Source organism: Malurus melanocephalus, unplaced genomic scaffold, assembly GCF_030028575.1.
Source record: "Malurus melanocephalus ecotype Western Australia unplaced genomic scaffold, MMel_1.1 scaffold_276, whole genome shotgun sequence".
Taxonomy (NCBI): domain Eukaryota; kingdom Metazoa; phylum Chordata; class Aves; order Passeriformes; family Maluridae; genus Malurus; species Malurus melanocephalus.
Window position 1 is genome coordinate 33,441 of NW_026623508.1, and position 27,165 is coordinate 60,605.

General features: G+C 34.7%; 1 protein-coding gene across 2 annotated transcripts in view; it reads left to right on the forward strand.

The window, feature by feature from the left end:
* Nucleotides 1-27,165, forward strand: part of GLRA3 (glycine receptor alpha 3) — a 77,557-nt gene that overhangs the window by 24,269 nt on the left and 26,123 nt on the right. For both annotated transcript variants that reach the window (XM_057376277.1, XM_057376278.1), the window contains 3 exons: nt 1,777-1,844; nt 21,828-22,051; nt 24,862-24,944. In XM_057376277.1, the coding sequence (XP_057232260.1) occupies nt 1,777-1,844; nt 21,828-22,051; nt 24,862-24,944 (375 nt within the window). The remainder of the gene's footprint in view (nt 1-1,776; nt 1,845-21,827; nt 22,052-24,861; nt 24,945-27,165) is intronic.

The following is a 27,165-nucleotide window of genomic DNA, read 5'->3' on the forward strand; positions in this document are numbered from 1 at the left end:
CAACTTGCCTGAATTCCTGTGTTCAAATATGACTCCCAGCTTTTACAGCTTCTTATTCATGATTCTTTTTGACCATGTTTTGGGAAGTTCATTTTTACTCTCAGCACAGTATCTTTGAGTTAACACTAAAGCATTTTCAAGCTACTTTTAAGTCCTACTATTGAGCTCCTTTTAACTAGCTATTAACTAGTTTATTGCAATTTGAAATTAAGCATCAGCACTGTAGTGATTTAGAGTTTTTCTTAATAAAAGCAACTATGTTGCTATCCCAAACTTATACTTTAAAGCATAGTACTACGTTAACCAAGATAGTATCACATCAAATTTGAAATGATGTCAATTACTGCAACATGGAATTGTTAGAAAGAAAAGCTGCATGTGCAAGAAGTACCATTTCCTCCCTAACAGTTTTAGTGACTCTGCCTTTGCTCATTGCCCCTGCTTTTCTTCTTCTCTTGATCCTTTTCAGGAGTTGAGCATGTAAAGCTTTTACTGAAATCTCAGAAGCACTGGATATGCTCAACAACTCTAAATAATTAACTTAGTACCAAAGTGACTGCAAGTGCTACCTCCTTACCTGAGAATTCTGCTTCATAGGTGTAGTCTTGTGTATTGCAAAGACTGAAGTACGTGCACAAGTCTTTTGTTGCARCTGCTATACAGCACTTCAAAACAATTATTGCCATCAGGAAAGAAAGCTATATGTTCCCAGTTGTGTGATATTGGCAGAATTTTTGATGGATGTTCTGATTCTCATTTCATTCTGAAATTTATTGGTCATGTTAGATTTTGCTAGTTGCAAACAGCCAGTAGTGGAAGAGCAGTCTCCTTCTTCAGTGATCCTAAAAAAGAGATATTACATAAAGATATGTAAGACTGGTCCCCAGAGTCCAGATACAGATCTCTCCTTGTTAGTGACTGCTTACAACTACAAAGACAGGTTCTCCAGTGYTGAACTGGATTATTGATATAGGAGTATTGAGTTGTAGGAAGGTAACAAAAACCTTGTGATGGAACCTTGTTTCTATTGCACAGATTGAAATTKATAAGAAATAATTGAAAAGTTTGCACGCTTTTCCACGATGACACTTTTTAAGAGATTTCTGGAAAACAATTTAAACCTTTTTCCATGAAGAGACAATTCATTGTTCAGTTACCATAATGGCTGCTCTGCCACTACTGAGACTTCAAAGTGCAAGATAAGACAAAACAGTTGACTGAGGACCCATAGTAACAGACAATCCAGTTACAAATAGACTCTTAAACATTTTGTGAATTTAAGAGAAATGGGAATAGAATCTAAATTATTTTCCTGTAAGCAGTAGAGATAAGAGCAGCAATAATGCATTTTTTTTTCCCGGTGATGACAGATAACACTGAAGATAGARAGTGCCTTGAGTAAATAAAGTCACTTTTCCCCCTAACTGTTGTGAGAACTGACATACATTCTCACCAAAAGACACATTAAATATTTTTACTATGTATTTCAAATGGGATGTTAGGTTTTTTTCTTATTTGTATAGAAGAATGTCTTCAGGTTTACACTGAACTTTGTTGTTATGGTTTTTTAAATGCTAAATTTGGCCAGGTAAGTAGTGTAACTTTGAGAAAAATCAAAAGAAAAATTAATAGAAACCATTCAATTTAATTGTACATTAAATAAGTTGTGAATTAAGCATTACTTCTTCATTGTTTCATAGTAGTTTATATTGTATAATCAATCAATAAGCAATAATTCTGGAACAGGGACTGGTGTTTTTTTTTTCTCTTTTGCAGGTCCTCCAGTTAATGTCACATGCAACATATTTATCAACAGCTTTGGATCCATTGCAGAGACAACCATGGTAAGATGTTTTAGCTTAGTCTATGTTTGATGTTCAAATTAAATATGTTCCATGAGCTCTAAAGCTAGCTAGGGCTTCTCTTCACCTGGAACTAGAAAGTGAGAATGTCTAATTTGGCCATTGATTTTTTCTAACAAAATTTTCATCATTATGCCATCACACAAAAGTAAAAGTAAAGTCAAGGGTTGAAAGTTTTTTTTTATTTCTCCTATAAGCTTTATTTCACAGTTGCAATGAAATAATTATTAGATAGATATTACTTTCTATAATGTTCCACCTTTCTAACATCAAAAATACCAATTCATTAAGTTATTTTGTTAATAATATTTTATAATTYCATCATATTCAGTGTACATGGAGATGTATACTTTATTTTAGAAGTCCTTCTGCTGTAGAATTATTGTATTGAAATAATACAATGACTAAAACTTTGAGCTGGTATATAAAATTTGGAGTAAAGAGAAGTAAATGGCATGCTTTTGTACATACACCTAAAATTTGTCTACTACAGAAAGGCAGATGATACAGTACAAAAAGATGAGATTTTAAAAAATAGGGAGAAGGGGTCAAAGACTAAAGGTAGCAAGACTGGATATTGAACTGTGAATTGACAAAAAACCCCAGGATAATCTCATTGAAAGGTGAGACATATGCTACTAACTTGGAGCACAGATGTAGCCATTAAAATTTAGTGAGGGGAGATACTGGCATTCTTTCTCTCTACAAGTGCTTCACATTTTTGGAAGAAAGTAAAAAAAAATACCTCTTTGAAAAGAGATTTGTAATTTTGTGGCAGAGAGGGTTAAACTACAGAGAGATGACAGAACAACTGTGGGAGCTTGTAAGATCCAAATATAGTAAATACTCTGAAATCCCAAAAATTTCAGGGGTCAGGATATGTACTTGGAATGACAGAAAACAGTCTAAAAATAATTGATATAATAATAAAAAAAAAAGAAAACAACAAAAAACACAAACAAGCAAACAGAAAACCTATCAAAAAACCCTAACATGATGAAGGACCTGCAGTTAGGAAAACACTAAAATAAATTAATATAATCAAATATTTATGTCCCCTATCTCCAAATGGTATTAACAACTGCCTGATCTTCACCTACCTTGGAACATAGTAGTAGATGTTACTGAGAGAGGTAGATGCTTTTTATTTTCAGAGAGAAAATTACTTTAATTTGTATTTGGGGGCCTTTCCAGATTGCAAATCCCAGACAGATTAGCATGGCATCCAGAGAGATTTGTTCAGGTTCAAACAGAGGATTAAGCAATAGCCACATGATTAGAATAGTGTTCCACAGCTACTTTCTAATGTCTGGATGAGTGAACCTGGTCCAAAACAGAAGACAGACCACAAGGTCAGTAAAGTGCAAAGAACCAGCCACTAGATTGCTATATAAAGGGTATTTACAAAACTGGAGTTGTTAATACAAAAATTGTCCTGAATTTGGGAAGAGATGAACAAGTTCACATCTCAAATGTATTTTCTCTCCAAAACCAGAGAATTATAAACACTTCCTTTCAGTGCAACTTAGTAAGTTAGTATAGTATTTCTATTTTGTAACAAAACTAGCTTCTGCTCTGTGTTACCTCGAAAGCAAATTGAAAGAGTCAACATAGACAATGACCGGGTCTAACAAATAGCTAGTTCCAGGTACTATGTAATAGAAAATACCAAACCTGGTCAGAACCACAAGGTTTTTCATTCTCTTGTTTTTATGCATTCAAATCCTGGACAATTAAGCACAACCTTGACTTTCATGATGCCTGTGTTCTGTTAATAATGTATTCACTGAGAGAGTTCAAAACAGATTTCTACCTATTGTAAGCAGCTGATGACCTCTCAGAGACTCAAATCTTTCTCTGCAGAAGAACAAATGCTTTTTTTCTAGACAAGACTTTCAATTGCATGGTATATTAGCTCTACTACTCCCCAACACTGATGGTGAACTTCTGAAGAACATTAAAATCTTTCTAGCTTTAAATGACAATGAAAACCRTCTTGCTTTATTTCACAAACTGAATTTCTGCATGGTTTAATGTAAGTCAATTCACTGCAGTATTTCTCTAATTGTCACTATTTTATCAGCTGAATTCACCGTAGTCCTTAAAAATCAGATACCTATATCTTAATACCTGTTATAAATTTTATGCATAAAACAACTCATTAGAACTAATTTTTAGACTCAAAAAAGACTTTTATATTCTTGATAAATACCTCTTCTTCCAAACTGTAAAGAGAAAAGGTTAAGTMAGCAACAAGTACAAAATAAAACCTGGCCACTGATACCTGGCATTTAAAACCACAGCTGATAATGGGATATGAGTATAATCCACTGGCTCTAAAGAAGTCCGAATACATCGAACCCTGTCCTTCCAGGTCGCTGTAATGGCCCTTGGCACTCTTCCATCTCTGTCCGGGCCTCCTGGGTCTCTCGCGAATGACCAAAATCTTTGAGATTGGTGCTCCGGCTGTGCATAACAGAGTGAACAGGCAGAAAAACAAGGGGTTAAAACAACCYGCGTCGCTTGCAAAGTAATCCGCTGCCAACTTCATTTTGCTGGTCTGAATAGCTCTCAGTAAGGTCGARGAGTGTGTCAGTGTTCAAAGGGAACACAGGGTGTGTCTCTCGGGCGAGCACATCCTCTTAAACACATCCAAACCTGGTCTAACAGCTCAAGAGAGGCAAAATATTTGTCTTACGGCTTGTTGACTCTGTAAACTGCTGCTTGCTTGCTTTATTTTCTTGGGGTTTTTTGTTTTTGTTTTTGTTTTTTTAAAAACATATCTTTAATCTTCTTGAAAGTATGGTTTCCAGTTATTTCATATTCTCTTTGCTTTCCTCAAAAGTCAGATCAGATGGTTCATATCAGGGAAAGGAATGCCATCTGTTGCTAGGAAGCTGTGATTCTAATTGAACCTAGGTGATTTTAAGTGATCATATGACAAATTTAATTCATGTCATGTGTGCTTTGAGGCGGCAGGATAAAAAGTAAATGACATAATTTACAAACTTTTATCATTGACACCACTTAGGATCCAGCCTCACCAACCTTTCTACATTATCAAACTCAATGGTAGCACTAGATCTGTGCATGTCACAATTATATTCACAAAGGATTTCACACTCATTCTCGAGCCACTTAAAACTCCTATTGCTTCACACATATCAAAGAAAACCTAGGATGATTCTTTCATATTTTACATTTTGCTACTATTCTGGGCTTTTCCATATAAGGTTTTAGAAATCTGAAAGAACAAAAGATTAAAAAATTGTGGAAGCCTAGAATAAAACTACTATTTCATTAAATGAAATTAAGATAATTAACACAAATTAACATGTAAAGTTTTCCATTTGAGATAGATAGTAATGTACCTAAGCACATATAACCTTAAAAATCTGAAAAATGAGTTGGATTGCTTGGTCATATAAGTGAAAGATATATTGGCAATAAGGGAACCATATCCTACAGGAAATATTTTTTTACTCGTCCAAGGGAACCTAAATTTCAGTTGTTATCACAATACCCTGAAAAGTTCCTTAGAGAATTTTTTTGTAGCTCAGCTTTGTATTTTCACTGCATCTCCTAAGGCCAAAAGATTTTGTAATCATTAACAGCAATGTCACATGTATTTTTGGCCATTACCAGAAAAAAAAAAAAAAAAAAGAGCAAGCAGATTATTTACTCGTACATGCTCAGAATAGCACCAATGCCAACATTTTCAGCTGCAAATGTGCAGTCAGAATACTGAAACACAAAAGAGTTAGGCTATTGGGTATATAGTAGGCCATACCAAAACTCTGCCTTTATTCTAGGAAAGTGCTCAAGGTTTTTTGAATATTAAAGGTCAGGTATAACACTGACCTTAATGCAGATTTACAGCAATTTTTACTCAGTGTGTGTTAATGCGCTTAGCATAATTCATGTGCTCAAAGTGCGTTGAAGGGGACACTCCCAGAGAGACGTGATGCCAAATAAAAACAGTGCAGACAATTAACACATTGAAAATCATATATTTCATTTGGACCTACTATGTTTTTGCTCATGGGTATTTCTAGATTCAGTCTGAAAAGGACTGAATTTTGATAGGAAGTTTGATATTGATCTTTCTGTACTCTCCCCACTGAGTTTAACTTGCTTTACAAATAAAACATGCTTTTAAACCTTACTAACACAGTTTTAAGCCACCATAATTATTCTCCTTTCATAAACCACAGCTCCTTAATTTCTTTAGTTTAATCTTTCTGCAACTGAGCATTTCTGATTATATTCTGTTGTACCTATCCTAAGTTGCCTTTCAATAGAGTGATTGCAAGAAGTGTTCACTTGAATGCATTACAAACCTTAATGCTGAAAAATTTCACCAAATATTTTTCCTCAAATTAATAATTTAGTTTATTGTCTCAAATGAAAGGAAATATATGCCTTTCTTTGCTGAAAATACACTGATAAAAATCTGTGTAATATATACAGCAATGTGTTAACACTGAACCAGCAGGAAGAAACAKCTATGCTTTTTATCTCAGATGAGTGAAAGTGAGGCTTTGCAATAATGGCCACTTTACTATTTCAAAATTTAAAAAAAAAAAAAAAAAATCAGTCTTTTTCCCTATTTGACAACCAAATCCCTTCTATCAAGAAACAAACAAAAAAGAAAAATCTTCTTGTGCAAGTTTGGAAGTCACATTATATAACATCCTTTAACTTGCCTCTGCCACTCTGATCCTGGATCCCAGAGTCAGAAGTAGACTGGTTTTACAAATTCTAGAGGGTCTGCAGCTGTTCAGTTCTTTATCTGTCCAGACTAATCTATGCAAATCTCTCTGCTGAACCTGCATTCTAAAGCAGAGGAATCATATCACCCTCCCCAGATACAATATCTATTCCATATGATAAGGAAACTCTATGGATGCACCCAAAGTATGCATGGAAAAGCGTGTTTCAATATGTACAACATCTGAATTAGCAAACAAATTATTTTTTTTTTCAAATATAAATAAATAATGCCTATACACATTGGTTTTCCAAGTAGAAAATATATTTTTTTTAGACTTCTGCTCTGAAGGTTTTAGTCTAGGATAACTTTTTAGTAGGGAATCTTGGAATTCAGATACTGTGTGGTGGAAGATACTAGGTAAAATGCTGGCTCGTTTTACAACAGCATAATGAAGTAGAGAGGGACAAGAAGATGTAAGACAAAAGTAGCAGTCACGTCCCAGCTGTGTCACCAACTTGCAAGGTGTGATATGGCACCAGCTGCTTGCAACAGAGGATCAAGGGTGGTGTTTTTGTATTGCACATCACTAACAGGTGTTGAGGAAGGGTTTTCAGGTGCCTGCTAAAAATGAGATCAATTTGAAGCATAGAAACATGAGAGTCAAGTATCTGATTTGCTGATAAACTGGGACAGACAGTGCAGCAGATGGATAGGCTGACAGATGCTACACATAGAAGAGGCTGATACAGATGAAAACACACTGTGGTTATGAAGTGCCAATAGCTGGATTCCCAAATCTAGGGAAATCTCTTTTCTTATTAACCCTGAAAATCATCCTTACACAAGTTGGAAGTGAGGACAAATAATATCACTGTGTTTATCTATTGGCCACTGTGAAGCATATGAAAATGATTGTGCTACTCTGTACCTTTTCCTAACCTCTTTCTGTGTTATAAAACATGAATATTCCTGTATTCTTCCCTGGCATCTCTACTTGAGGTTTTTTTCTCAAGAAATAACTCCAGGCTTTTATGCTCCTTTTATGACTCTGAAAAAGTAAAAGAAATATAAATGTTTTCTTTTGGATTCCTCTGATGTTTAATAAGTGATTCAGAAAAAAAAMMCCCAAAAACAAAAACAAAAAACAAAGAACCAGTGTTTGGTTTGGATAATTCCAGAACTAAATTTCCAGAATTCAGGCAGCAAATGAGCTCTGCACTAAAGAAAAAAGTTCAGACTGTTATGTTTGATTTGGATTAGCAAAAATGGCCAATTAAACTGATTTTTACAACCCACCAGAAGCTTTGCCTTTGCTGGAGTTGATGGCCTTTGCAGAAGCTGGTAGCAGACTTCTTTTCCTGATCTGCCTCAAGCCAGTGGGTTTTAAACGGTTTTCAGAAGCATCTCTCCAGTGAGTGATTATGGAGCAATAGTGCTCATTCCTTGGTTAATCGATGTGTTTATGCTATTTTAATAAAAGGCTCAGTTACAAGGATGGTTTCCACATATTTCCTATGTTTGAAAGGCAGTTCATTCAACATGGATAAACCAAAAAACAGAAATTAAACTATGAATAGATATGTGCATTAAAAATAATGAGTAATCTTGTCTTATTAAGCATTAGGTTAACTTTTTTTTTGTTTGTAGCTGTAAAACAACAACAAACCAAATCAAGACTAAGTCTCAAGTTTATTTTTGATAGCATCTTGAGGCCAAATTGTTCTGAAAGCTTTAGAGAGATAGTCAAATTTACCTAATATAGTCCGTATGTCTGAGGAAAAAAAAAAAAAAGAAAAAAAATAGCAAGGTTTTTAGACATTCCTAGATATCTTTTCAATGATTTATGAAGCATTGAAACTTCCCTTTGAAATTATAAATTATTTCATGCAGTCATCATCTCAGAACTAATTGCAAAGTTTAGAATAAGTGATACTGTAATAATTAAAAACTCCTCTAAGAAGCTTTGGACATTTTCATCTGCTTTAGATGAAAGAACTGTGGCAGAGGATCTGACTTATTTGTTAGTGTGCATTTGCAGTATCAATGAAAATTTAGAAATGAACCAAGAACCGAAAAGGACTATATTCTGTGCATGAACAAGTCATAGTTTTGAAAATATAATAAAAAGTATCTACAGTAAAACAGAAGTTCAAACTGACAATTYTCACTGACAGTAGCCATGTAATGGGTGCAAATAGAATAAAGGTGTGGCCATTTTGCAAAACTGTCTCTAATGCAGAATTTAGAAACATAATACACCTAAAGGTTTCCACAATGAAGTACTAAAATTCCCATTTCATTTGTTTTGATTTGTCATCTGGATTCATTTGTGTGGTTGTGACCCGTCATTTATTTCCAGAGTTTTTGGAAGATGAATCAGAATATTTTGTGTATTTACCTCAGTAAGGCTTGGTACGTGAGTCACAGTAAAATTTTCTGATGTTTTCTAGAACTAGGAGTTGAAATTCAATGAGATCTTTATGTAATATGGAGAATAAAACAAAAATAATGGCTGCAGGTTCCATTTAACTTTCCCTACTTATATAAACATGCCATCTGGATCTAAATACCCATTTTTACAGGTAACTTATGACTAATTTCAGACCTTTGTGGTGCTGTCAAGATTTCCAGATATAACTTTTATTACTTATTGCCAGAAGGCAAGTGGTAATTTCTCAAGTTTTCCAACAGGAACAGTGTTTCTAGACTGTGGCACATGCAGAAGACAGGCACTCTGAGATCATATAGAAAAACTGCAGGTGGAGACGACAACAGGTGTTCTCTTTTTAAGACACAATGCTCTGATTCTGATCATATTGTTGTGGTACCTGAACATGCAGTTTCATACCTATTGATCAAATTAGTTGAAGAGAACTGCAGATTTTTAAAAAGCCAATACTGGTAGCCTTCACTTCCTGAATTTTAGCTGGTTTTTGCCATTCAGTTTCATAAAACACTAAGATGTGAAGCTTAAACACGTTCGTATTCTTTTCCAATATATAAATCCACAAAAAAATGTTTTCAATCAATGAACATCAACAACAAAATGTTAAATGTTGAGTCAAATCTTCCTGAAACACAACCAACTGTTATTGTCCCAGCTCATACAAAGCATGCAGAATATTCCAGTACCTCAGGCCCAGTGAAAGCTGAGTGACTCTATCTMCTCGTTCAAGCTGGACATCCAGAAAATCTCTCTATACTACTACCAAATGTATACAGTATCTTCTGCTTTGACTTCCTGGTCCTTGAAGAAATGTCAAATCAGGTATACAGCTATCTATACCAGCTTCAGGTACAAACAACTTCTGAAAATATTTTATAACCCGTTCATCAGAGATTGTTTCTTAGGTCCAGGGAAATGGTAGCAGTAGAAGTCTTGCTGCTTGTGTGCTGGGTGACATTTTCGTAAATTCTTGTTTACATTAAGGGAAACTTAGCTTCAAATATTTTTTCCCCTCATTTGAAGAAAAGGCTGAATCCAGACCTACAGTTGCCTTAGTACTCTAAGTTAGAAGTAATTGTTCTGGTTTATCCAAAATAGATAAATATTTACCATGACAGGTGTGATAATCAGCTCATCCAGACATACTATAACAAATGAATCTTTTCTGGTCCTTTTTAACAAGCATTCTTAAGGAATTTGCAAAACACTTTATTCAATATGGAAAGCAGAACAGCTCAGTTAATAGACACAAAGCATTCTACTTCCCCATAGCCACTTACTGCAATTATTAGCTACAGAAGACCTGAAGTGACCTCCCATATCATCAGCTCAAGCSCTGGCCCCTGCATGCGATGTCACTTTAAATACTACTCATCACCTGTTCTAATGTTTCCTAAAACCCAAATGGTTTCTTTACAGCCTTATCAAAGCTTCTTACAAAATTATTCGAGGCAGACTTAGCCTTCAGTTAAATTTTTATGTCCTTTGTTTATGTACAGTCATCTAATCTTCTGGAAAAGGTGAGGAACAGTTCACACCTCTTATTTTCCCTTATCTATGTTTGTTTATATTTATTCCTTTCCTTCTTCACTCTTTTTCACTTAAAGGGAAAAACATTACTTTTACAGCACAGCACTATGAAATCATGTGGCATTACTCCCATCCTTTCCAGTATCTTCTTACTTCCAGATTATTAGTCTTTTCAATCTATTTGAAGAGAGTTATCAGGTAGGCTGTTCCTAAAAATCTATACCCTGGTACAGCCATTGCATCATTTTCACAGCAGAAAAAGCTGTGAAAGTAACTAATTTGCAAGCTGAGTTCTACTCAGTTACTACTGTATGACATCTAAGTGTCTGTAAAAATAACTTTGCTCATTACATAGCTCTGTTGACATCATATGAGGTATTCTGTTTATGAAGTTTCTTATTTTGTTTCAATCATGCAACATTAACTCCCTTGAGGTTATGATTATGTAACACTCATGATGTTTCCTCAAATTATAAGAGCAGAGATACCAGAGAAAAGATACTATAAAAAATGAAGTTAAATCAAAGGACTAGGCCAAGAATAACATTTTAAAAAATATTTTTAGTGTAACTGCCTCATGATGTGTGTTTAAGTAATGGAAATTAATTCATCATGATATATGTGGATTTTGTCCTTAACTCCCATTACCACTAATAGGAGTTAAGTCCATAAATCCCCATCTATCACTATAAGCTTCTAGTYTGTCTCCCTCAGTTTTGCAGGAACCTGCAATTTACTAACGTTTTGTTTGCAGAAACAAAAGCTACAGTGGACTTTAGAATAGCTGTTGAATGAACCTGAATTAAGAAAATAAATGATGTTCAGATTTTCACCTTTCCTGATTTCTGTTCTTGAGTCTAGTAAATATACACTGGAATAAATATGTACCTAGTACAAATATTCTGCATGAAGAACTAACCTTGAAATTCTTGCCTTGAATAAGTTTCAGTTATTTTAGCATAATTTAAAAATTCCGTTCTCCCCTCATGCCCTCATTCTATTCTGAATACTTGGTACTTCATGTGCTCTAAGTGTGCATACTCAGGATGTGCATTTTTAATTACCATAGCTAAAGCAATCACTCAGCATGAAAGAGCTGTAAACTCAAACTTTTTATACATCATACCCATAGTGCAAAAAGATATCCTAAATAATATGCTAAAAAAAAGTTGAATTAATTTTATAATACTTTGAAATTAAACAGTAAAATGATACTTTATGTACTTTGTATATATACTTTATATAAAATTTATCAAAAGAGCTTGTAAAGATCTAGTTTTTATATAGTATTTTTCCTTTTCCATAGACAATACATAGCATACTGTCAATTATGGCCATTTACAGCTGGTAGAACAAGAAGTATTATGAGTCTGGGAATCAGGCTTTAATTTTCTTTAAAAGTCAAGATGATCACACCAAGCTGTGGTCTGATATGCATTTTTTACTAACATGCTACTCCCTAAGTCATTACTGCCATTATATCAATAGTGYCAGACCTCTTTTTTTTCCTCCTAAATCTTTCTAGATCCTTATACCAATTTACAAAATAATAGAACTCAGCATCTCTCATATAGTTTGAGTGCTTCAATTGCACAAAATAACTCTTATGACTTCAGAATCAGAAGAAATTTTGACTCTGTTACAGCAACGCTCAGCAATAACAAAGAAACACCGCTATATTATCAACCCTGTGTTCAACACAAATCAAGATGTTGTCCTGTACCAACCATGGGGAAATAAATTAACTTTGCCTCAACTCAAACAATCTGCAGAATTCTCCACAGTTTGGAAAGGTCGCAACTTAAAAGCCTCTAGGCTTAAAATTTAATTTTGCCTGGGAGAAAATTTAATCCCATGTCTTTCTTTCCCAGAAAAAAAAGAGAAACAGGCAGCCACCTCCTCAAGGCATTTCTCTTTGGAAACCAAGGCAATGTGAATAGATACTGACCTAAAACTTTGTCGCAACCATGAAGATATTGCAGGTGAATTAAAAACAAATATATTGAACACATATAACTGAGCCAAAGTAGGTGTTCACTATTTCTTCTTTACCTGTTTTCAATGATGAAACAATAATCTTTAAAAGCACTCCTGGGGAATCTGAATTTATTCCCTTGCTTTAAAAAAATAAGCAGTCTTTACATTGTCCTGATCTTTCAGTCAGTAGGTTTCTTTTTCAGTTAATGGATTTTCAAAATGCAAAGGTATAGGAACATATGCAAGCTAATTTATTGGCATAACAGGATTAGTTAAAGAAGATTTCTAGTTTGCTTTCCATCTACAAACATTGTAAACTACAATATGTGAGATCTCTCACAATCTTCTTTTTTGATCCTCTATCTTCTTTTGAAAGATTTAAATTGAATGAGGGTTTAGCTACTTAACTCCTGGTAGGATTGAAGGAATAGAACACCGTAAATTTGATGCTTCTAGTCAGCCATTGTTAGTTCCTTTGTTTACAATATATTTTTCCTTATTTTTGTGAATGTTATAAAACTGGCTGCTTTACAGTTTCAGAAAACTGAATATATTAAATATATAATTTGCAGGTCTTCTATATTGTGTGTGTATATATATAGATATAAAGATACTATATACAAATATATATATATATATATATAAAGGTACTATATACAAATATAATGACAAGTTTTCAATGTATATATTTAGATGTTATACTGGCAAATTATTTAATTAATTTTGGATAGTTTTACTTCAAATTTTTAATATTTATCCTAGACCTTATAGGTAAAAAGACTGTTTCCCAGATTAGCAAAATGTAGGGAAAATTCTTCAGATTTGTGACTGTGACTGCTGTTCTGGTATTGCTGCAGTATTACAAACCACAGTACTTGAGGTCTTTTAAAGTAAGATTAGGATTGCCTTTTCAATGATTAACCTTTACTTCTACCCCTTTCATCATGGACCTAGTGGAAGCCTATTCTTTCTCCCTTACTTGTCATCTAGACCGATGTGCATGGGTTCACAAAATTAACTTCTTTGTGAAAGGAACAGGTTAGCAAATTGATACTGAAAGGCGTTAGTGTCTGTTAAAGCTTTATTTAGTTGTCTGAGTGCATTTAGTGGCCTTAATAATCCCTATGAGTCCCTGAGTTATCTAGGAAGGTAGACATGTCACAGGATTGCAGGAGACATGCATCTTTTTGAACCAGCAGCCAAAAGGCAGAATATTTTATTGCTTTTGAAAATGTCACTAGATGATGTCTTTGGGTAGACAAAAAAATTGTTCCCTTTCTCCTCAGTACTGGTACAGTTCAAATRCATTTATAATTTTTTGTTGCCATGGCATCATTGCAAAACCATGAAAATGACATGGTAGACATCTTTGTGTATTTCATGGATATCAATGAATTTAAGGTCAATTCATATCTGATCAAGTTTGTTTAAAGTTAGAAATATATTCCTTCTCACAGCTCACTTTAGCAGGTGTTTAGATGATGGGAGTTAGCAGGCCCTGCTAACTGGGAATTGACCTAGTTTACCTTTTATTTTACCTTATTTTACCTTATTTTACCTTATTTTACCTCATTCTAGACAATGTCATATTTGTCTATGAACAAGGAAGGCAGCAGGGAAATTTAATATGGAATTGCCAAGTTGTATTTGATCTAATCTGGTTTTATGTCCCTGAGGAGATGAAACAGAGGATGATTTCAAAKGCATATTTTCAGTAAAGCTTTCTAAAACTAATCCCTTCAGTCACTCATTGAAACCAGCCATTGAAACTAAGTGCTAATATAAAATGCATTAATAACAAAATGGAATATATAGCACCAAAAAAAATATATGAACAAATGAATAATCTCAGAAAAACTTAACTTTTCACTTAGCAAGAAGTACGTTCTGCTGTTAGGGACACATCTTCAGGGACACCTAATTTGTTTGCAGAAGCAAACCCAGAATCTTTTAGCAACTGAGAACATGGCAAGGACCAAATGAAGACAGGGGCTTAGTGTATGTTGTTTGTTCATGTAATTGTCATGTCCTTTTTCATCTAATCCCTCATACTGCTGCTTGGAAGTGCAAACATATTAAAAGCCCCTGAGCTAAAGCTTGAAAAAACAATTACACTGAACAACTTGCAAAATGTGATTTTAGTGCAATGCATTAGAAGTTGGAAGCACGCAGCTCCCATTAAATATGGAAGTAGCATATTCAGTTTTTAATTAATAAATACTCCAAGACATGCAGTAGGAGCTGTGACAAACATTATTATAGAGTTTGTCAGTATTATAATTAATATTTTTAATATCCTAGATATTAACTACCTTTGACTTCTGATTATTATTTATGAGCATAGAAACTAAAATCCAGTATTGCTACTGATTATAAATTCAACAAAATAACTCAATGCTAAAACAAATAAAATCTATCCATTTGCAATGTTTTAGCCATAAAACCTATGGAAAATAAGTAAATATTGCAGCACGTTGTTGAATTCTACTGCTTTTGAATGTTTTACAATAAAGGGAGAAAGTAAGGCAAAAATCAAGGATTTCTCTCGGAAACTACTGACTGTGTTTTTCTTTTAGTTATGGGTTGAATGAAAAAGATGTGATAGCTCATAAACATCCTGTAAGTGACCCAATACTTTCAGTAAGGCAAGGACAGAACTGAAGAAGTTTCAGAATGGTTCTCATCCTCTGTCATTTGCAGTGATGGCAAGTGAGGTGTTACTCATCCCAGAAGAAAATAAAACAAGAAACATTCATCTATGCCAGCCAGAATGCTAACATACCACTTCAGAATCCATACCACTTCAGAATCCAAGAATATGAAAGTAGGTGGCACACCTAGAAAGAGCACTTGGTGCAGAAGCAGTGTGTAAGTTTATTTGTTGAACTCTGAATTTTAATTTTTTGAGGAAGTCTGAGAGGTCTGACATAACAGGTAGCAATGTTGAAATAATAGTTTTAGACACATCTTTGCCAAGTGAGTTCTAGTTCTATTGACTTCAGTATGACTATTGATAGATAGTTATTGGAGTTAAACTGTGAAAGGCATTAGGGCAAATTAAAATATAACTTTAACCAAACCATTCACAGGACACCCACCAGAATACAGTAGTTCTGAAATGGATGAAAAACAAAGAAAACCAAACTAAAACCCCAAAAACTAACTTAAAGAAACAAACAATTAAAACCCCAAAACACAAAATACCCCAAAACCCAAAAAGACCCCCCATATATTAAAAATATTAATGTGCACCTTAAAATCTGCTCCTCACAGGAGCTGTTTATCCAAATCCATCAACAGTCTTTTATGAATAGCTTAAATAATTTCTTAAATCTTCCTGAGATCAGAGGCAATGAAGTCTTCACCTAAATCTCTCATCTGAGCTATCCTACTTAATAAAGGGAGTGGGAGCACCCACAATTTTCAAACTAGGCTAGGCTTAGAGCTTTCATCCAGGAACTGAACAGGTCTTATTGCTCATCCTCAGCCTTCAAGGGCTAAAATCTAAAGATCCTAATCACCAACAAAGTGTTGAGCCAACTAACTTCAGGTAGGACCAGATAGGAAAGTTTTCCATGTGTTTTTGTGTGGAACTGAATTCTTTTCCTTATACAGTAAAATTGCAGGAGTCACAGGATTAGAAACAAAAATTGCAAGACTTTCTTCTAAGGTACATCCATGATTACATGGCTATCTGAGGGAGGGATCATGTGGTTCTAGAAAATTTGCAAAGTTAGTTCTTGTTGAGGGAGGGGTACAGTACTGCAGTTGCTCTCAGCCTCTCTGTGGGTTCTGTAATTCCAATCAGAACAATAATGCCATCCTTAGTTTCACCCACTGCCAAAATCAGTTCTGGAAGGAGAGATTCCACCTGTGGAAATAGCCATTAGCAGATCACCAAGAAGGATTCTCAATTCCAGACAAAGTCTTTATCATAATCAACAGTATATCTACATTGCTTCTTGTAATGAATGCCCTACAGCTCTTCAGAACAGAAAAGCATGTTCTCAGGGATGTTTGGGATTAATCAAATCTTAGTACTCTGACACAGATTTAATGTGTCAATTAAACTTAAGTACTGAGCAATTGATTTAAATCACAGTTAATTTCTCTTTAGCTGCTATGGTAAATCTTTGACAGCTAATGAGTGACAGTTAATGGTGGAGCATGGAGCTTGTTGCAATTGGTTTTCACACATTAATTGAACTGCCAAACAGCATAGGTATATGCACTCCTGTCCTTGCTGCAGTTCAGACCTGTAATCAATCATGGAATGTTAAGGGGTTGGAATGGACCTTAAAAATCATCTATTCCCAGCCCCTCCTGCCATGGGCAGGGACACCTCCCACTAGACTATCCAACCTGGCCTTGAACACTGCCTGGGTTGGGATATTCACAGTGTCCCTGGTAACTTGTTCCACTGCCTCACCACTCTCACAGTAAAGAATTTCTTCACTCAACCGTCTCTTCTCCAAGCTGAACACCCCCCACTTTCTCCTTCTGTCTTTGTAACAGAGGTGTTCCTTTCCTCTTATCAACTTTGTGGCCCATCTCTGGACCTGCTTGAACAGTTCCATGTCTTTCTTATGCTGGGAACACCAGAACTGTACACAGTACTGGTAATAGTGCAAAGATGCAATAAAAAATAAAGAATCACCTTACCTGCCACAATAAATAAGACCAATCAAAATATCACCAATATTCGTTAACATAAGAAAAAGATGAACCATTTCAGTTCAGTCTAAATTTATTAATAGTTTAAGAAGAATATTCTTGTCCTTAGATTTAAAATGTTTCCTCCCTTCTGATGTGTTTACAAAAGGCAATCATGTGATCAATTAAGTCATATTACGAGTCCTTTAAATTATCAATTTAATGAAATGCAGCTTTTCATGTCTACTCTTGAAGAATTGACTACCCTGTCCAGTCCTGTATCATCCTTCCCTGCACCTTCTTTTGCATATTCTTTTGAACAGATGAGGCTGAACCATAAATATCAGTAATGATAGAATGCCAGCTCTTAAGCTTGAGGAAATACAAGGGAGTCCTTCAGACTACAAAAAACTGTATTTGCATTTCTCAAATGTGAATGTGAATTTCAAGGTTCTTCTCTTACTTTGATTTTGCAATGGCATTGGTAATCTGCATGGAAAATTACTTGACAATTTGAGTGGCTAACTTAAATTGAAATATTTGAGTTTCTATAATAGAGAAGTTTCATAAAACTTGTGTATTGAAATTATTAACTGAATCGGTTTTGGTTCAGTCTGAAATTTTCACCTATGTAAAGGAAAACTAGAAAACTCCATCAATTTGCAAAAAGTAATTAATTACCTAATGCAGCTACAGTGCTTAAGAACAGTGAACAAATTTAAAACGGAATTACCACAAAGTACTGCTATGCCACAAGGCATCCTGTCTAATTATACCAGTCAACTCAGCAATCAAAAGTATGTCAAGTTGCTTGTTTTTCAGAGACTGAGACAGTAACTTTAGAAAATCTCAGCACTTTATGTGCACTGCAACATAAAAGCTTTTCTTGCACAGCAGTGACAATGAGCTTTCATTACAACTGTCATAGTTAACAGATGAAGAAAAAAATTTCCACAAGAACAATATTTATTATAGTGACTTATGTTACTCTCAACACTGTTCTTTCAAAGTCTGTAAGATTTCCATGTTAAAATTTTTCAGTGAATTAAAACAAGTGAAGGAAGAATCATTTGACTACATTATACAAAAGAAAAGTCCAGATTTCACTTAGAAGGATATATTAGGCAAAATTACCATAGTATTTGGAATGGCATCAGAGTTCATTCTGTAATTTATGCATGACATGCTGAAAACTTGGTTCAAATAACAACATAGAAAAATTATGAGAGCAGGTGATATTCAAATTCAATACATTCAAATGAGAGGCATATTTTGGAACCTCTCTCTCTGATGTAGGAAGATTCCACAAGCAGTGCATATTAAAAATGCATTAAAGAAACTCTGAGAATAAGGAAATTAGGATCTTGAGGATTTATGCGAAGGTCTCCATAAAGCTATATTCTGTGTTATAGTAATGTAGCTCTATCTGTACAAGTATAATGAAGTAGAAATCCAAATATTCTCTAAGTGTCTCAGATTTCACTGTGTTCAGGAAATTGCTCATCAAAATGTTAGTGCTGGAGTCCATAGTGGCCTCAGCCTTGGCACGGACAGCAAAGAGCGATTACCTGATCTCCAATTTTTATTTTATTGAGCCTTGTAAAGCAGATGAGCAGCATCCTGATCCTCTAAGAAGTTTCAGCATGTGGCTGAGGTTTTGAAATACGGTAAAGTAAGTGCAGACCCATGCAGCACTCCTTCTATAGAGCCAGGTTACAGCAGCTGTTCAGACAATGACAGCCTTGAGGTTACAGATGAGGCTGTGGAAGTCACAACAACTTAAATGAGTTCTCCCTCCCCTCAAGGAACTTTCCTGTCACAGTTATTTGAATTAGGAGTCATTCTTTCAAGGAAATAGCACATGGGAATAGGGAACCTCTTGTAGGATAACAAATCAGTTTAGGTAGTTTGATTTTAGTGTCTGTGTTTGTATCAAACAACCCTGCTTGTTTAAAGCAGTTAAGCCTTGTGCTCATAATGTGTAATTATAAACTGAKATGATGAATACTTGTCCTTCATAAAATAGTGGTCAAATATATCTCTTTCTTTTGACAGATTAGAATTTGTTTTTTGTGAATAGTGAGAGCCAATTTAAGTCAGACTTTTCAAGGGAGTGAACAATGAAAAATAGTTCCAGTTGCTTCAGTGAGAAGTTTAACAAGGACTATTTTCATCTGAAAAGCTGGAAACAATTTAAACCAATAAACTTTACTCATAGTGACATACAGAATAATTCAATATAATATTGAAAGGATTCCATCATTTGTAATCCTCCATTTTTCTTTTTCATTTTGACTTCCTGCTATGCATTTTTCTCCTGTTCTGTCTCACACATATGAGAAGACATACAACTAATCCTGCCATAAACTCTTCATATCCTACTGAGGAAAATACAGTAAATAGACATACCTCAAGTTATGCAATTTAAAAATAAAGCTTGGGTTGGGCTGAAGTGCAAAGTCCTGAGAGCTGCAGTGCTCCCACCCAGTGGTTCAGGTGTAGAGCTAGTGCTTCCTTCAATGCAGGAATTGCCCATGCTGGGAAAGGCAATGGAGCCATCATTTGCTCCTACATCCTTCTTTTTCCTGTCCTTTTGATTTTATACAACAATCTGGAATGGAAACTAATACTACATGTTGTTTGGGATGTCATGCAAAGCAATGAGGGTATTTCAGGAGTCAACATTCTCTCTTACTAGAAGACAACAAAAATATAGTTCTGTGAGCACTGAATACAAAATATAGCTCTGTGAGCACATTCTTGGCTAAGAATTTTGTCTTTCCTTAGAAACACACAAAAATACAGGCTTGTTTCTACAGCTGTAAAGTACAAATCCCTGGCTTTAGTTTCATCACATCATGGTGCTAATTATGAAAAATACCAACAAGTTCCCATTTTACAGCTTTTGGGGCTATCACTACCCATGATGAAAAAGAGAGAAAATGTCTTTCATCTTTCCTGAAAGGGGTTGGGGTGTGTTTCAACAAATTAATTACCAGTTTATTTCTTGAAATAAAGCAATAGATTAACCAATCCTATGCATTTAATGCTGCATGCTTCCTTTTGGTCATAGAGCCTTTTTCTTGTCTTCTGGAAACAGTAATCTGAATTAATTTCATTCTTCAGATATATTTTTTCCACTTACTTTCTTTGTCTTAAAAATATGTAACGGTATAGGAATGTAAAATTCTTTGCTGGAACTTTCTCTCTATGATTTGCAATATTTACAATTCATAGTACTTGGTAAGCATATTTTTAGCGTATTTGGCTACCCTTATTCAAGTTGAGTAATTAAATTGATCAAAACAGCAGGATGCTGAAGATTTGAAAAACTGTTTCTCATGAGTAGATGTTGCATGTTGAGATTCCTGTTGTCCTTTATCATATTTGTTGGCATAATTCTTCCAACTACATATGTGCATGTTCCAAATTTGCTAAGAACAATATTGATAAAATGCTGAATTTTTAACACTACCCACAATTTTTATACCAGTGAGGTTTTAACTAGTTTGTTTCACCTATAATARCTAGTAGCCATAGGTTTTGGCCAAATGGTATTGCTCAGCCCAGTATACTTAATTTCCCAATCTGACTCAAAAAGTTTTCATGTTAAAACTAATTTTCACCATCTTTTTTAACAATACTCAAGTGATTTTTTTACTTTTCTTATATTCAAAAGTATCRCGTAACCATTTCCCCCTTATGCTGCTAACCAATCTTTGTTTTAATTTTATCTTTTTCATTAATGCAGTTCAAATAAGGAGGGAAATAATATTATGACCAATAAAAGTATAGTTCCTATGCACTTATGCTCAGTCTCAATTCTAAATGCAGTGTAATGGTATGCTAATATTCACCTTTATTTAAAACCAAATATTTTCAAAGTGGTAGTTTTAAGAAGGTGTAGAGCCATTAATATATCTCTGACAGAATGTGTGCACAGTTCCAAAATGACTTTCAGAAGTTTGGAGCACTCCATTCATCTTTTGTATAAAAGCAGTCTTGATTAAGACAGGATTGTCTGCAGAAATTAAGGTTACTCCACTTGTCACTAACCTAATTTATCATAAAGATGACCTTTAAATCATAAAGATTTATATGATCTCTACTTCATTTGAAGAGAGGAGGAACTTGTGCCCTCCTCAGACTGCTGTATGGCACACTATGTGGTGGGTCTAAAACATGTAAGGATTAGAGAGAGTGAGAAAAAAATAATTTAACTTCCCTTACATAATTTAACTTCCCTTACAGTGGGACAGATTCTCAGTGACAGAGAGAAGGAAGTGGGAACGCCCCTGTCAGCAGTTAGAAAGATAGGCAGAAAAAGATAATGCCATAAAACTGTTTTTATGCTTGTCATTTCAATTTCAAGACAAATTTGTGAGAGGGTTGGAGATATATGGAATTATACAAGCTGTGCATGCAGGTTGGATTTCCTTATCTTAGGATTTTTTCAATTGCCCTGAAATGCATCTTTATTCTTATCCATTGTATCCCTACTAATATAAATAGGTATCATTCTGGCATTCAGCTAAGTAATTATTTTGTCATCCACAGATGGACAGGGGATTACATGGCTAAGAAATGAAATAAAAGCTAAATCCCTATGCTTGATAAAGCTTTGCTTGTTTTCTCTTTTATTCAGGATTACCGAGTGAACATCTTTCTCCGTCAGAATTGGAATGATCCACGCCTTGCATACAGTGAATATCCAGATGACTCTTTAGATTTAGATCCATCCATGCTGGATTCAATTTGGAAACCTGATTTGTTCTTTGCTAATGAAAAAGGTGCCAACTTTCATGAGGTTACAACAGATAATAAGTTGTTGCGGATTTTCAAAAATGGAAATGTACTTTATTCCATCAGGTGAGTCTCTAATCCAATGATTTTTTCAGAGAGAAGCTCAGAAGAAAACTACGAATTTCTAAAACATATATTCAGTTGCTAGTCATGCAGAACTATCATCTGTGAGTTTTGAATACAGAATTTTGTCAACATTACCATGCATTAATACTAAAATAGAAGATGATCCCTCATTAGGTATGCACACAGTAAAAGTAATAAGAAAAGTATTTTTCCRATTTTAAAGTACAGGTACTGAGCCTAGAGGAACTAGGACACTGCTCAGAACAAACAATCCTGTAGTGTTATAATCTGAGTTGGCCTACATAGGASTTTCATTTGTAGCCTCCAATGCCATGAAAATCCAAGGCTTTTCCCCCTTTTTTGGATACTGCAGTTGCACTCCAACATGAAAACATGGCCTACTTTGAGGAAGTATAACATTTAGAGATGAGTCATTGGAGAGAAAACTGGAAAGTAAATTTTTGAAAAGGTTTTGGGAGGCTGAAATCAGCAATCATAAGTATTGACAACATCTAATTATCCCACTTCTCTTGCCACCATCCTCCTTTTAATACAGACATCAGCAGGCATTCTTCCATTATCTTCAAAAACCCAATCTAATGAAAAACACATTGGATATAAGCATGCCAGTTCTCCACTAGACACAGTATAGAGTTTGTATTGAAGCAGTGACTCACTTGTGCAAATGTTACTCTTTTCAGAATAAATATACTATTGTCCACTTAGTGTTTTGCTTTTTATGACACTGAAATAATGGGTAATTAGATTCTGAAGAGATATCAGGAATCTGTAAACAGTTTGTATACTGAAGAAAAGGAAAATGTTTATGACTTGCATGGATGTGTCACTGGCAAGAGAGTCTCCTTCCTACTTCCCTCCTTCCAGTGTGARTAGGCAGCACTTTTTCAAACTTACACATGCAAAAAGGGTTGGGTTAAAATTCTTTTGAGCATTTCATATCCAAAAGGAGGTTAGTCTGCCACTCTGGCAACATAATCAATCTTCAGCGTCACAATGAAACAGATGGAAAGCAAGTTAAAAGGATTCCTTCTATGGATTTGATTAGAAAGTAGATCTAAATCAGTTATCTGCAGACTGAGTCATCCCAAGAGGTACTGGCAGTGTTTCCACTCAAATCAGGTAATTTTCTACCTTGATCTTTTCCTTCCAAATGCATACAGCACAGAGTATAGGCCCTGGTACTCAATTTTGCATTGCAAGCCAATATAATTCAAACCAAGTTCATGACCACATAAAATGGGGTGAAAAACCCCAAAAGTGACAAATATATAGTATTAAATTATAAAGGTAAACATTGACTGTGATTAAAACAAATACCACATAGCTCCTGTGTTTCTTATAAAGCCAGAAGGTTTATGATGCCATGATTTAATTAAGTACAGTTTCTGAAACAGACTATAAATCATAACATTGGCATATAATTTAGTTGTTCTGTGCATTTGAGTAAGTTAACCTTTTGATAAGGGGAGATATCCTAATTGCTAGCATGCTGATATTAAAAGGAAAAAATAATAGAAGTTTTTAAACTTCCTTCTTTTTTCCATGCCTTAATGTCTTCTCATCCCTTAATTGCATTGGAACAAGTGAGACAAGAAAATAATGGGAGGTTACAGTTCCTGACTCAATGAATACTTACTATAAAATGCTAAAATATTTCCTGAAATACAAAGTAAAGCCCAGGTGCCTCTGAAATGACTTGCTGTGTTACCAGCCGGCTAGCCAGAATCTGCATTTGGGACTGTTTTTAATAGCATAGGAATAGGGCCTGGGTCTGACTTCCTTCCACAGACTCTCCCTGTGCAGCTCTCTCAGAGCTGGCTAAACAGAGATTATAGCAACAATGAATCAAGGAGGTGTGGTCAGAAAAGAAAAAAAAAAAAAAAAAAAAAAGTTAGACGAAGTATACAGCCATATTGCCACCTACTGCTCACTTCCCTGTAGCCCCAGTGCCTAAAACAGGGGAATGGGTACAAGAGAGGGGGTTTAGAGCACTGTCATGTTGAAACAGGCTTATATGTAAGGAATTTACCTGAAGGTCCTTAGATATTTGTAGGACATTCTATCAACTGAACAGATAAATGAAGGTAGAGTCATGGCCCTGAATGAATACCTACATATGGCCAGGGAGAGGAAAAATATGCCTTTATCTCTTATAAATTCTTCTTTCTCATTCCTCTTAGAAGTATCACTCCAAAGATTAATTATTGTATTTATTTAAAATGAAAAAAATACCTCTTTTGCCCTATAATTTACAGAGAATTTCACTGGAAGTATTAGGACTAACACTGATGCACAGCTACGGTTCAAAGCTACAGGCGTATTTCAGTCTACCATCAATATCATAAAATGTTTCTTTAAACCTTTGTGTTGACATTTTAAGCACCTTATTTTAGGACAATAGCAAGTAAAACTACTTTGCCACCATGATTTGCTGCTGACATGTTAGGAAATGCTTGCAAATTTGGATAAGTTTTATGCCAAAGATTTGAAATACTGGAACAGTACAATAATTCTGCTGCAGCACTTGCTGCATCCCTTTAGACTTGTAAATTAGGCAACCCTACTGAAAAATTTGTTTTTCTGAAAGTCTGTAAAATTTTTTTCCATGTTGTTGTATTCAGCTGGAGTTTAGTAGATTCAGCTGATATAGATAGACCTTTTTGAGAGCTTCCTATTGAAACGTGAATTCTATTTCTAATTACTTCCACTGTATTCATGCATTCTTCCTGAACAGGTTTATGGCTTTTTAATTTTTTTTGTATAATTTTAATGATTTTGTGTTCTTTCAGATTGACTTTAATACTTTCCTGTCCGATGGATCTCAAAAATTTTCCAATGGATGTGCAAACATGTATAATGCAGCTGGAAAGCTGTAAGTTTGCGTAATGTATTATCCTATACATACTTTTGCAGGGATAACAGCAGCTATACAGGAGATAGGAAAATCCCTTGCAGTGGTAGGAGAACAAGTTTTCAAAATGAATCCACTGTTTTATCAAAAGAATCTTTGAAATATACGTGATTTTAAGAGGAAGAGGTTTGTTCACCCTATTTGCAACGAAAATCAAGAGTTTTATGTAAATCTAAAGTTACCATAAAACTTACGTACCTAGAGCCAGCTTAACTTATATAAAATATCTACATGTTGGGTTTCACAATAGGTCTTCTTTGTGTTCACACATACTGGAGGTGAATAATATGGGAGAGTGTAAAGGAAACAGAAAAATAACTTAAGGAAGCAGTTTATGGGATTTTATGTGAAATAAAATTAACATTTTCTAACCTATCTTATATTGTACTTACCCCTTATATATCCCATATATTGTACATCCTCCTTGATATGTTAAAAGAGAGTGGAAAGTGTAAATCAGCTGTGCCATTTCAAGGGACAAACACACACATTTACAAAAGGAGAAATCAACTGTTCTGTCTGATGCATTACGTTTCTTATTTTCGTTGGGATATAAAGTATTTGGGAATTGCTGTTTCTCTTTAAATGAGAGGACTTTGAAAGAGAGTCCTAGCAGAAAAATCCTCCTAATGAAAAAAAAAAAAAAAAAAAAGTAAAGCATTCTTTGAAAGCTTTCAGAAATCAAAAATTCTGCAGTTTGTGAAAAATAATGATGGGGGCAAGAGACATTAAGAAGTATCCATCTAAAATACCTAGATTTGCAGTTTTAGGGCCAATAAGTGAAATATTTCAAAAATAAAAGGATTGTGCATATAGAATGGATTGATTGAAATATATCACAGATCAGAAACACAACATACATAATTTGGTTAAAATATTTTTGGGATTTTTTTCTTCTTTTACTGGAACAAAGCATCATCTAAGGGAAGGGGGAGGTAATTATCTGTCAGTTAGTATGAACTGTTTCTTGCATGGTATACTTTTTTTAAATTGCAGGGTGAGTATAAAAGCCAGATCTATCTTTTATTACAATGGACAGATGGTAACATTACGAAGCAGCTTTTCAATATGAGGGCGATGGCTGAATCTGACAGCAGAAATTTTCTTGACTAAAATGGAGAGATTCTTATTTGCTTGCAAATATCAAGGAATTGAGGGCAATATTATATATCCAGGATTTAAGTGGAATTTATTATTTAAGTGAAACAGAAGATCCTACTGATAAACTTTTTCCTCTCTATAATGAATGTGATGTAATTAATGTGACTAAACAAAAGGTTAACACAAGGCAGTCACATCAGAGTATATGCTGATGGCAGGTATACTCACCAAATATAACTATGCTTCAAAGAGGAAGTGTCAGAGTGTCTGAACAAACAAAAGATATAATTTAAAAAAAATTAAAAAGTGATGAAACTTTTGCTTCAACAGCTTCATAAAACTCAGCTGTATTTTTCCTCTCAGCTGTTTTAGGACAGGTCAGACAACAACTGAGCATTCTTGAACAAACAGGCAACTGGTTTGTTTTATAGAAACCTTGTAGGAGCCACAGTCCCCACAAGCTGCACCACAGGGAACCAACATTTATTATTGAATAGCACTGTAGGTGTTCTACTGTATTTTGCAGCAGAACATTTTTCACTGGAATCTTGTTTCTAGTCATTGAGTTCAGTGGGAGTAAATTCCCAGGTGCACATTCACATGGTAAAGAGAAGCAATACTCGCAAAAGATGAACAGAATACAAATGAGTGCATCAAATTCTTTATTCACAAAGAAAGATCAAATTTGATTTCCTAAGGAAGTTACAAGTAATAAGTCTTTTCCCATATTGCCTTATCTAATTATATTTTACCTGTAACTTCAGACATCAGAACCAGAGGCTATGGGAAAAGCAGATGGCCTGAGAAGGAAAGTTTTGTAGCATTTGGGAGCTCTGGTTGTGCTTACATGTCTGATAGCAGAATAAACAATTAGGTTTACAAGAACAAGGCAACAGTTCCCTGAAATTATTCCAGGACAGATCCAAAGCAGATATGGATAGTGATCTAAGTTCCAAGATCCTAGAATTTTGAGAGAAGAAATTCACCTGTCCATAGCCAGCTTCTCTAGACAGGAAGGACAGTAAAGAAAACAGCCAGCTTGGAAGTGTTACAAAAAAAAAAAAAATATCTACGTGCCAGC